The sequence below is a fragment of the Paramormyrops kingsleyae genome, chromosome 14 (assembly GCF_048594095.1).
Source record: "Paramormyrops kingsleyae isolate MSU_618 chromosome 14, PKINGS_0.4, whole genome shotgun sequence".
Taxonomy (NCBI): Eukaryota; Metazoa; Chordata; class Actinopteri; order Osteoglossiformes; family Mormyridae; genus Paramormyrops; species Paramormyrops kingsleyae.
The window spans coordinates 8165116-8177217 of record NC_132810.1 but is presented as its reverse complement, the minus strand read 5'-3'; the positions used below and the strand labels follow the sequence as shown (position 1 = coordinate 8177217).

The following is a 12102-nucleotide window of genomic DNA, read 5'->3' as shown; positions in this document are numbered from 1 at the left end:
CAGCAAAGCCGTTAGGATATTTCAGCTTTACTGCCCAATTTAAAATATCTGTTACACATTTGTTAGAAATCGAATCAAAAAGTAATCAAATGTAATAAGTTTCATTACTTTGATGAAGTCATCAAAATAGTTACTGTACATTACTTATTACATTTTTGATAGCATAACTAGTGTCTGTATCTGTAACCTGAAACATTTCAAAAGTATCCTTCCCAACACTGGTTGTAATAATAAGTCCTAATGTGCTCTAAATCATAATAATAAGTTCTTTGTCTTTCTTGTAAATGGCCACTGTAACTGCACTCAGTCACACACCTAAGTGAGCGATGAACTCCTGTGCAGAGTCCACGTATTTCAGCAGTTTTTTCAGAAATTTGTAGGCGAAGCGCCTCTCCATGGAAGAAGAGTCCTGCTCCATGTCCTTCAGGCCTCTATGGCACAGAGGGAAACAAGATGATTAAAGACGTGCTGAAATGATCATTCAGGTACTGAGATGCGTTTCAGCTTTACACGCTCGTCGGCTGTTCACTGGGCATTCACCCATTTACCAAGCAGACAGTTATTCAAATGGCTGAAGACTATAGTCACTGAAAAGCTCTGAATGTACATCTGATAAGATGGTGAAAGTTGCAGACTGTTCAAGGTGGTGCTACAGGAATCACCTGACCTTGTGATAGCGTATCCGTTAATTTGCAGGAAGCGGAACAGCTCCTGGGACTTCTCCCGATCCCGGGCCTTCTCTTTGGCCGTCAGGGTGTCATAGGGCACCAACAAGGGGTGTGTCCCACCTCCTGGGCAGAGCAGATACAGTCAATCCCAGACAAAGTGACAAAAGGACAAAGGAACAAAAGGAGATTGTGACAGGAAAGCGAATGTCCTACAGAGACTGATTTTCACGATGAAATGTCACAAAATACCATACGATCATTTCCGTTTTGGAACTGTCAGTTTCTTATATAGGCAATTTCAGTAAATGGCATTTTCATCCTGGTGCTGATAATAAACTGTGTGAGGAGCCACTGTTTCCCAGGGGTCTGCGATTTGTGTCAAAAGGCTTTGGACTAGGCCTTGTCAGCCGCATCAGAGCAGATGGTGTGCTGGAACAGATCCATGGCTCACAGACTAGAGGAGACGGAAACACTCTCTCTGTCGCTTTTGCTCCATTCTAGACCTTCACAGGACTGCAGGCACAGGACCAGACAACCGCACAACACTAAAGTTCCAGCAGTTAGTTGTATATGCAAAGGAATAAGGTACCTCTGCTTCCAAGTTCAGTTTTCTTTTTCTTTGCCCAAATATTGTGGTAGTTTTCTGCTACCACCTCAACCATGCCCTGCAATGAAAACACCATGTAGTTTAGATGTAAGTGCACAGACCTGTACAATGTTGTTTTTGCTATTAAAAAGAAAACATTTGTAAAACAATGTACTATGAAAGGCACAAAATCATCCGAATTTAAAATTCCATCAATCATTATGGGGACACCCAGCCACCCCACCCCCCCCCCACCCCCCCATCACGATCAGTATAAGTGGTTAGAAGATGAATGGATGGATTATGGTGATATTAATGTTAAAAGCATCACCTACTCCAGAAGCACAAGAGCAGAGATAATACCACAAAGGAAAAGCAAGTCTATCTTTACTTTAGAGAAATTCTGGTCTGATAGTTTCTTCTATACCGAGATCAAATCATGTTGGAGATGACATATAGATGTGGGTAACACTAAAAGGAAAAATGTAGATAGGCTTGTAATTAGTTACGTCATGCAGACCTAAACTAGATTTCTTCAGTAGGAGTTTGATTACAGCAGTTTTAAGTGACTTGGGAACATATCCAGAACGACTATGTCTTTATATTATACAAAGGTTTTCAAAATACAGCAAGTTCTTTCATTGACTTTGCAGATATGTGATCCAGTAACTGCCTTATACCCTGTGGTGCCTGGGATATGCTCCAGGTCCCCCATAGCCCTGTCCAGCATAAGCGTTTGGAAGATGGTTAGATGGATGAATTGATCAATCATTATGCTTTTACCATTATTACTCTTAATTAAAACTTGGCAATGTGATTTGACACAGAGTAATACATTTAAGTGCTAAGAAATAAAGACAAACTTTCATGCTAACCTGTAACTCTCTTGACAGAAGTACATTACTCATATCCACTGGACACGGGCTGTAGCCATTTCCCTGCTAAAATTCAGACACTGGTTACTAGTGATGCACCATCAACAGACACTATAAACCAAGAACACATTTTATAGGTAAAAGAAAGCAGACTGTTCGAGCTCAACAGCATTATTGCAGTAAATGGCAGGAGTGATGAAAGAGAGACAATGAATCCAAAGATAGCACTTCAAAGGCCGGAAGTACGCAAGCATGGGTGAGCATGCACACACCGACACAGTCTTCTCAAGCTTTTAGAGATGCCCTATTTCAGTGGTGTCTATGTAATTAATTGAGATGGTCATGCGGCCTGATGGATAAACGCAAAAGAGATATTCAGCAAAGAGAAATACATGTACAACATACAATGTAAAACAGAAAACAGCGTTTACCTGAGAGGACTGGGAAATCCTACGAAGCTTCTCACTCTCCCGCTGCTGGACCATGGCTTCACCCTCCTTGGTCCTCTCCATGTTCCAGCCCATAGCTAGCATGCTCTTCAGAGACTCCTTCACAGGCCAGCGATAAACCTCCCTGTCCTGGCATAGAGATGCACACACTCAGATTCTTTCCCTTGACACACCTGTCCTGGCTGAACACAGTCGGCATGTTACGTAGCGGATCTCCACACCGTTGAAACTCTTGGTCATACCTTCTCTGCCAGGGACTTGTAAGTCTTCAGCAGAGGGTGGGTCTTGGCCTTCTCGTCTACCATCTCCCCAAACTTCCAACCTAAGGTCAACTGAATATTTACAGATAACAAATTAAAGCCACCCACAACTCTTAATGGACACCATTTATATTTTAAGCCTTGCTCTCAATTCTGTTTTCATTCAAAGGTGTAGCACAAACATCCAAGTGACAACAGTTATGAAATTTCAACTAGTCCATTAAACGTTTTCCTTCAAATACCAAATGGAAGGGTGTTATATATTCAATATAAAGTCAGATTATATATGATCAAACTGATGCAGGCACAATTGAAGTGGGACTGACCTCTGCTGCCCACCTACCTTTTCTGCAGCCCATTTGTCATGACAATGCTCTGCATATTTGTTGGCAACATATTCCAGCTTCTCTGGAAGCGAAATGCTGAAAATACATTTAAAAATAAATACACTTTTTTCCAGCCAAATACTAATTTGTAGTATAGACATATAAACCTTTACAAACTCATACTGGTACTCTAAAGAGCTACTGGTAAAGACTTGGCGGCTTAATATTGGTATCAGTTACTGTGTTTAATTTATTATTAAAAAGTCTCAGGCAGTCAAAGAAAATGATGTTTAAATGATGTCGGTGTGAAACTATGATATTATGTCTGTCGTGTGTTAGCTTAACCATTTCACATCCTCTCCTAAAATCACCCCAGAACTTGCAGCAAACATCCAATACACCGAAGTATTTTTTGACTCTACCACTCGCATAGCATGTTTGGCTAATCAATACCCCACTGACCAACTTGACTATTAAAGTTTGTGAATTGAGCTGGTGGTGAAAGTTAACAAATACATGGAATGGCTGAGGTGCTCCTGAGGAGAGGTTTGAGGACTGAAGTGGTGTTCTAATAGCCATCCAACAAGATATCAGTAACTTCTTATTACTTTTTATTGTGTTATGTCAATTATATGTTCTAATGTTAAATTGTGTTTTTTTTGAGTAAATATACACTTACTATCCAGATAAATAGCTTTAAACATTTTGACTGGCTAAGACTTCTGCGTAGTACTGAATATGACAGACGGGAGGGCACAATGGTGGCTGAGATGACCGGAAGCTCTGTGCTCTGTGCTTTCAGGGTGCTGTCAAAGGCGTAGACTTGGGTACGGATGGGAGAGACGGTATTGTGGGAGTACCGTGTGTGTTTAAGGGAGGGGTGGCGTTTGAGCCGATTTGGTCCATACCAATGCTGAGACCGAACCTACCCACCGCAGTTCCACGGGACTTACTTAGCAGTGTTGATAGGTTTGGGGTCGAAGTTGCCCTGGGCATCCACTGAAGCCTGCTTCTCCAAGGTGGTGCTCATAGATGAGTCCACATAGTCAGGCGGCAGTGCTCCGGAGATGGCGCTCAGGCAGGGCATAGCCATTTTGAAGAGCTCCGGGTCGTATTTCTGTCACAGCAGTTTATGGGAGAGTTAAATTAGCAGAAAAGACCAATCAGCTGAGTCTAAAGGAGAATTGCTTGATCCATGCAGCCTGCTGTGAAGCAGATTGAGCGGAGGCCAGCTGCTTAATGGACTGCCGTTTTAAAAAGCAAAAAGCAATGAGGGAAAAAGGCTGAAATCCCATACGCCAGCTGAAATATTTACGTTTTCAGCCTAGATTTTCAGCAGCTTTACTTTTATGTGTGCTTGTAATGTCCTTAAAAGATTCAGTGTACCATAGTAAGTGTTAAGCTGGAACCATGATATTTAAACTGAAACCTTTATGGTGTTAGACGTTATGAACTACAAATATGAATATCTGACCACTGCATTGTTTGCACAATGCCTGGATTCTTAATATGTATTAAAGGAGAAAGAAGAGTAAAGAAAACAAGCTTTGAATTATTAAAGGAAATTTGTACCATGGTTAATAGCATTCATGGGAATAAGTAACCAATATTTTTGGTTACTTAGAGCCAAATTGTTGATTATATTTAAAAAATCAAGAACAGGCCATGACAGACTGCCACACTCTGACTGCCACACATTTCCCAGATGGTAAAGCAACGCTATACCTTCTGCGAGAGTGAGTCGAAGATTCCCCAGAACAGCTTCTTGGTAAGAAGAAGCTCCTCCTCAGATGCCATACCATACCCACCGCCTCCTGCAGGCAAGCAGTAGTACTTCCAGCTCTGCTCGTAGTGATTGGTCAGGAGCTAAAGGACACAAGACAGGATTGGACAGTTAGTTGCCCCGTCACAGTAGTCAACACAGTGAGACTGGATCAGAGCCCAACACCTATCATTTTTAATGATTGCAGATAGGCCTGAACCAGGCCTGACAGCTGTCATACAGCCAGCAGAGTGCATGCTGTGTGCCTTAAGTGAGACGTACTCTGTTTTCCTCATTAGATGGTGACAGGGTTCTGGATGTGTGTGTTTGTGTATTTCATTCCGGGCCAGCACAGAGACACCCATACATCAGTTCTACTGACAATGACACTTGGCGGTACTTAGGGAGTATAAGAGCGCCTGTTATAGCCTGTTATAGCCATCTTGGTTGAGACAATTGGGAAAGGGGAGCCGTCATAGACACTGCAGGTCCAGGCACTTTATCTACCACTAAGTCACCAAACAGCCATGAACACTAAACAACTAACATCAGGAATGAGAGCCAAAAGCAGAACCTCACAGCAAGTAGGTCTCCTATCATCTACTGATTCCAAGTTCGGTTCCCAGGCAGAAGGTGATCTGGCTGTTAAAGAAGCAGTTCTTGAGTACAGTACTCAACTTGAGGTGTTCAGTACTAAAATACTTCCGCAAATAAATCTAACTTACCAGCAAAATACTAGCAACACCATTTTAAAAATTAAATCCTACAAAATCACACCCGTTGGGGTGACAATATGACCCCACAACCTGAGCTTGCATTCTGGCGGCAGGATGAATACATTGACATGTTTCCCCTCACAAAAATACTAAGCACAGCATTATGTTCAACATTCAGCATTAATGATTTCATTCTTGCCCGCAGCTCCCTGGGGCTGCCTGTTTTAAAGTCAGGGCTGCTGACATCTGTTTAGCTTGGCAACACCATCTCTGGTACTCCTACCCTTAACGGGGAGCCTTCATAGGAAACAAACTGGCCCGGCATGACAAACAGGAATCGTGTGTACTGTCAAGGTTAGGCAACTGATACAAGAGACGCAGGAGGCAGCAAAGATGGGGGAAGCTCACTTTTAGGGGCATTTTGCAGTACTCCGACAGCAAGGGCACGTCAAAGACGAGGCGGCGCAGAAGCTGTTGTAGCATCGAGGGCCGGAGATGCCTATGGAAAGGCAGTCATGTGACCATCAGGGGGCGAAACACCACGCAAGCAAAGATCTTCATGATTTTGAAACCTCAAGTGGTCATACTTGCAGATGGCGAGCAGGCACTCCTCAATTGCGTCGCGCTGGGCCTTGGTGAGAGAGCGGCCCTTGGAGAGCCGGTAGATGGTGTGCAGGGTAGAGTCGATAAGTGTCGCGTAGTGCTCCGTGCCCGCAAAGTGCGAGGCGCAGCGGGTCAGCAGAGGCAGCATCGCAGAGCATATGTATCTGTTCATGGCCAGCGCCGTCTCTGTGGTGCTCAGTGTCTCCTGCAGGTAGAAGCCCAGAACAAAAATAATGGAGCCAGGCCAGGCCAGGCCACATGCCTGTGAATCTCTGCACCAGTTGTTGGGGCTTTTGTTGACATTTCATTCATGACACCAATCTATCAGCATCCAACTTTGTGGAAAACAAACTACTGATGTCCATGACATCATGAGTAATAATACAGTATTATAAGGAGTATAGTATACTATATACTATATACTATTACATCCCATGTAAGATTTGTTAAATCTTTTAATCAAACTTTATGTGAACTTTATTGTAAGTCTTCAGCTTAGCAGTTATGATTACCATTTATGATTTTATTTAATTTCTGCATGAAATCTAAAGCAAGCTTTCCCTGGTGCACTGAGAGGAAGACTGCAAGCACCCTCAAAACGTGTCAAACACGCAAGCCAGTGTTTATGCTGCTCGCTTACCGTGTCCAAGGACGCAGAGGCACGCAGGTCAGGCAGGAAGCCCACCTCCAGCAGCTGTAGCAGGAAGCTTTGGTCCTCTATACCATACACACGGTCCAAAAACAGCACCATGGGTGCCTTGTGGTCCGGACAAAAGCTGGCTGACATGTCAGGCTCCGTTACAGTTCCATCTGAAAGAAGATGCAAGACAATGCATGGAGCTCCTGGTGCTGTCACACTTTGGCATCTGGACAGTTACCGAAGCAATGTAGGTGAAGTACCTCAGAAGAACCGGAACAAACAATATTTATTATCTATGACTACTAACATAAACTCTGAGCCTGATCCTAATGCAACAAACTGCCCTCACACAACAATTATCATTAAGCGAAATTTAGTTGCCCTACTTGAAACCATAGAATGAATGAGTATCACAGGGAACAGATACAAAGTAAAGGAGAGGTGGCAGGGTTCCACTAGTCTAGAACATTATGATATTGGATGTTAATTCCAGGCAATGATTTATGGAAAATAATATTAAGGCTGCAGCATAATAAAGGAAGGGAAATTTTATTGTGATTATTTTCGCTGGCTTTGTCAGAGGGCTTTTAGTAATAGTGCTGAGCCCTGCGGCACTGGGCATGGCTGCAGCTGCATTGAAAAAATAGAAGAGGAACACCTTCAGTGGTATTAGAGTGATGGAGACAAGGATCCCATTTAGTCATAACAGTGGGTGACAACTGCAACGATTTTTTTTTGCCAACTTTCTTCAAAGCTTTTATCAGATGAATACCAAAGACTTGGTATTAACAGCACTATGACACAATTACTACGGTCACAGAGAGGAATTACTCTGGTTCGAGTGTGACACTTGGTATCGCAGGTAGCCTGCTGTGACTGAAGCAGCCTGGGTGACTGGGGAGAGTGGCTAAAGAAGATTAGTCTTGTACCTTTGTTCACTACAGGCATTTTAAGGGGTATACTGATGATCCCCACCAAGTCCTCTGTGGGAACCAGAGATCGCAGGATGGCACGGATCCGCAGGGCCTCCCCTTTACCCTTGTTGATCAGCTGCTCGGAAAGAGAGCACAGTCAGGGGCGGCGAGTCATGGTTCCCTCTGAGGCATCATTAACTGAGAAGAATCACTCCCCGACCCCGAATACAGGACTAACGGCAATGCTGGAAATCAACTATAATCACATCCGAATAATGCTTCGGCTTTGTCACTGTCACAGAAGCTGAGATCAGCCGTCAGTCCCCTGCTTCATCTCCAGATGTCCTCCATATGACTCACATGCATCTCCGGGGCACAGCGCCCCAGCAGGTCAATAAGAGCGGAGTAGAAGGACATGATGGCATTGCCCATGTGCACCACTTCTTCCTCCTCTTCATCTTCAGCAGAGCTGGATGGATCAGAAAAGGAATGGAGAATTTGTGCCAGGCTGTAATGCATTGTGGTGGTCAGTGCGGTCACTGGGAATGGCTACTTACACGTCTGAGCTGACCCCCTGGGCGGCACTGGGCAGGTCCAGGGCCGGGGTCTCGGAGATCTTGATGGCTTCCTTCATGGCAGCCAGGAGGCCATTGCCCCCCTCACCCCGAAGGGCTGGACCAAAACATTCTGGCCGCCGGATCAGCAACTTCACCACAACAGTGGAGTTCTCCTCCACGCTTTCACCTGGGACAGTGAACACATATGCTTTTGTAAATATAATACATACACACACACACACACACACACACACACACACACACACAGGGTCCCATTATTTCAATTATGTGTGTCTATCTGGGTTTTATGGTCAGTGAGGTCATGTGATCGGTGGGTATGACATACCATTGACAAAAACAGCAAAACGAAGGAAAGACAGGTAGCGTTCGCCTTCGATAGGGTTCCAGCCAATGTCAGGATATCCTTTCACCAAGAGCATTGGGCAGCTCTGGAGCCCACAGCCAGCCAGGTATGTCACCACCTATATCATATAACCAGACCTCAGCTAAGGATTGCCTCAGCCTCTTTTCCGAAGACATCCTCAGCCGACCACTGCTCCCTGCCACTCCCCCTCGCATGCATAGACAGCATACACACCTTGTCTAGGTCTGGCTCCTCTAGTGCCAACGCCAGACCATTGTTGTCCATCACTGATGAGGCGGCTACATCCAGAGGGGTTGAGCCCCGCATAGAAGGAGATGCTACAGACCGACAAACATGAGAATTACAGGGGACATTACACAGCGAGTCTGATAGTGCCTCCAGTTTCTAACAGTTCTGGGGCTGAATTATAGAAACTTCCTAACTTGCAGATCGTATCGTAACTGTTTGGTAACCATGGTAACTAGGGTTACTACCTCATTTAGGAAAAAAAACATTAAAGATGAACAGTTCCTTAGTCATTATTATGAGCATAAGAGAGGAAAAGTGTATTACACAAGCTCTCTAACTGGCGAAAAAATAAAAAAAAACTCCTAACATCAGGATGATCGTTAAGCTGTCCTGACTTTCACTGGCCACCACACTGTTAGTTATAGCTAAACTTATTTAATCCGTATTTCTGCTCTTTTATATTTTTTTGACAACCAAGAAAATGTCACCAGGCATAATTTCTTCATTGACACACTGTAACGATGTGTTATGGTTTGATGACCAAATGCTCATTAGTAGATTTAAGCTACCCCAAGCTATGATCCTGCAGATAGCCAAGCAACTATGACCAGCTTTGGAGAGGCTGACCAGGCGACATGGGGCTCTCCCAGTTGTGGTGCAACTGCGAAATGTAATTCTTTTTTTCTTGTTTTTTTTTTTTTTTTTTTTGCTAAACAGGAGGGGAACAGCAAACTTGGCATGTGAAGCGAAGTGACCAGCACAGCAAAAATTTCTCAGTCCGCTGCAATTTAACCGAGGTGGCAACAGCAATTAGCGATTTGGCTGCTCATTACATGCAGTTTCCTGCAGACTCCCGTTCATGACATTGTCATAAAAATTACAAAAATTGCTCCGGGAATGAATTAAGAAAACGTGGCCACAATTTAATTAAAATAAGGGAATGAATTTGAGAGTTCACAGTGGGGAGGATGAGGCAACATATGTGTACTGCAAAGGATACTATGCCATGAACATCCAACTCATAGGAGATCATAACATGATGATTAGGCATTTAATAGCAAATTCACCTTGTTCAACTCATGATGCTTTCTTCTTTACGACAAAGTGGTGTATTATTATTATTAGTTTTAAGTATGTGATGCTCTTTTTTGACAAAATATAATGCTAATGGGTCACAAAATAGCTCTGTGAGTTGTGAAAAGTAACGTTGGTTACTTGGTAACAGACATAAAAATTGATAAACGTTGTGAGAATGAGTATTTAGGATTTCCTAACCTTAGATAAGATAGGATTCCTAAAGTTAGTTAGGATTTGCTTCTTTAATACCAAACTGGAGCAAGTCCTGTCTTATACTCTATCTATCTTACTTTAAGAATTTGGCCCCTGGAAACTACTGACCTCTGTTCATTCAGTAATTCAGCAAATCTATATTGCCACACTACTACATTAATAATAAAACTGTAATATACCCACCTTATTTAAATTATTTAATTCTCCCCACTGCCCCAAAAACAACCACAAGGCTAAATAAAAGCATATGCTGTCACAAAACAGCAGGTGGCAGCATTTTGACTCTCAGTATAGAATGCAATTCTATTCCTGTAACCAAACTGATAGTCCGTTAACAGCTTTAAGTTACACATTCAGATTTAAACTTTCAAGGAGCTCCTTACAGTGATTACCTACAAATCCTTCCTGAAGTGAATGCATGTGCAAGTCCCCCAGAATACTGCAGCAATACAACTACAGAGCTGCCATAAAGTTAAGGTTGATATTATTATATCCGCCTAAGGTGGATGGGATTTAATTTATTAAGAACCGACTGTTGCCAGCCCAGGTATAGTTCTACACACCCAGTCCCACACTGCTGTTCTCCAGCAGGTAGCTCAGGTGGTCGAACATGGCCTTCTGGTTCTGACGGCTGATCCGACAGAAGTAGCACAGAAAGCGGCAGCAGCTGGCCACCATCTTCGGGAAGGCGATCTCCTGCAGAGTGGCATGAACTTCACATCAGCTCACATGATATGTTCACATCTCAAATAATAAATACATGACTACAGACACTAAAATGCTAATGCTAACTAATACTCCCACCGGGGTGCATTTTCAATATGCTACATCATCCTCCGACTGAAATAGTGTAGATGCATGACATTTACATTAACATATTTATGAGACTTGTACATCCACTAGTACTAACCCTTATTTACATGTATCTATTTTAAATGGCTGGTTTCTAAATAGGAACACAGATCGTAGACAAGACATTAACTAAACAAAAGGAAAGGAGGGCAGGCTAACAGCATGGCAGTTAAATCATCACTAAAATAAAACTCACTTTACCCCCCACCCCCAGTGCAAGTCCCCCCCCCGTACCTGAGACTTGCCGCCCCCAAGTACGTTCACCATCACCTCCATCACAGTTTCATGCATGCCCAGGACCCGCATCAGGTTGGGGTGTTGGTAAAACACTTTATTGTTCATGATGTCACTAGAGAGGGGAGAGAACCACTGCATGGTTTGTCTGAGTGTTCCATTCCTGGCTCATCTCCCACATATCCACCGGTAAGAATGACAATCCATGACACTTCCCAGCTACGTGGGACACTTATGGTAATAATCCTATTCAAAACGCACGGTTAATGAGAGCCGCAGGGCTAGGCTGAGCACAGGTGCAGAGAGATGCACACCTCAGGCCGTCGATCATGAGCCGCTCCTCCTCCTGGCCCATGCGTACGCTGAGCAGCGAGCGGATCTGACCCAGCGAGGCTAGTAGGTTGATGGTATCCTGCACGGAGGCGGCGCTGATGCTGTAGCTCTTGCGCATGGCCCGCAGGAGCTCACCGATGCTGTCGTACTGCCGTCGCAGCAGGCTGAACATCACCCGCACCAGCTCCGGGTCTTGGATGTGGCACTCCTGGGCCCAGCTCACCATGGTCTGGGAGATCAGCTCCTTCAGATTGGCTGGGGAGGTTACGGCGAGGAAAGGCAATTAGTGTTCAGCTTGATTAACTGCATATTAACTATGTCATTATAAACACTTACAATGATATGACCCTTAGAGTCTGCTGAGAATCCTATGTGAATTGGTGACACTAATGGGAAACTGCATCATCTCCTCCTCATTTGATTA

General features: G+C 43.9%; 1 protein-coding gene across 15 annotated transcripts in view; it reads right to left on the bottom strand.

Moving 5' to 3' along the window:
* ryr3 (ryanodine receptor 3) overlaps positions 1–12102 on the bottom strand; it is a 97263-nt gene that overhangs the window by 25881 nt on the left and 59280 nt on the right. For 9 of the 15 annotated variants that reach the window (XM_072699224.1, XM_072699231.1, XM_072699225.1 and 6 more), the window contains 20 exons: positions 11660–11933; positions 11346–11460; positions 10823–10955; positions 8955–9058; positions 8703–8838; positions 8357–8543; positions 8160–8268; positions 7815–7935; positions 6886–7055; positions 6230–6450; positions 6051–6141; positions 4890–5030; positions 4118–4281; positions 3182–3260; positions 2821–2910; positions 2561–2707; positions 2130–2195; positions 1258–1333; positions 668–791; positions 316–431 (listed from right to left, as the gene is read on the bottom strand). In XM_072699224.1, coding sequence (XP_072555325.1) covers positions 316–431; positions 668–791; positions 1258–1333; positions 2130–2195; positions 2561–2707; positions 2821–2910; positions 3182–3260; positions 4118–4281; positions 4890–5030; positions 6051–6141; positions 6230–6450; positions 6886–7055; positions 7815–7935; positions 8160–8268; positions 8357–8543; positions 8703–8838; positions 8955–9058; positions 10823–10955; positions 11346–11460; positions 11660–11933 — 2664 coding nt within the window. The remainder of the gene's footprint in view (positions 1–315; positions 432–667; positions 792–1257; positions 1334–2129; positions 2196–2560; positions 2708–2820; positions 2911–3181; positions 3261–4117; positions 4282–4889; positions 5031–6050; positions 6142–6229; positions 6451–6885; positions 7056–7814; positions 7936–8159; positions 8269–8356; positions 8544–8702; positions 8839–8954; positions 9059–10822; positions 10956–11345; positions 11461–11659; positions 11934–12102) is intronic. The other 6 variants (XM_072699226.1, XM_072699230.1, XM_072699232.1 and 3 more) reach the window with 1 other exon arrangement.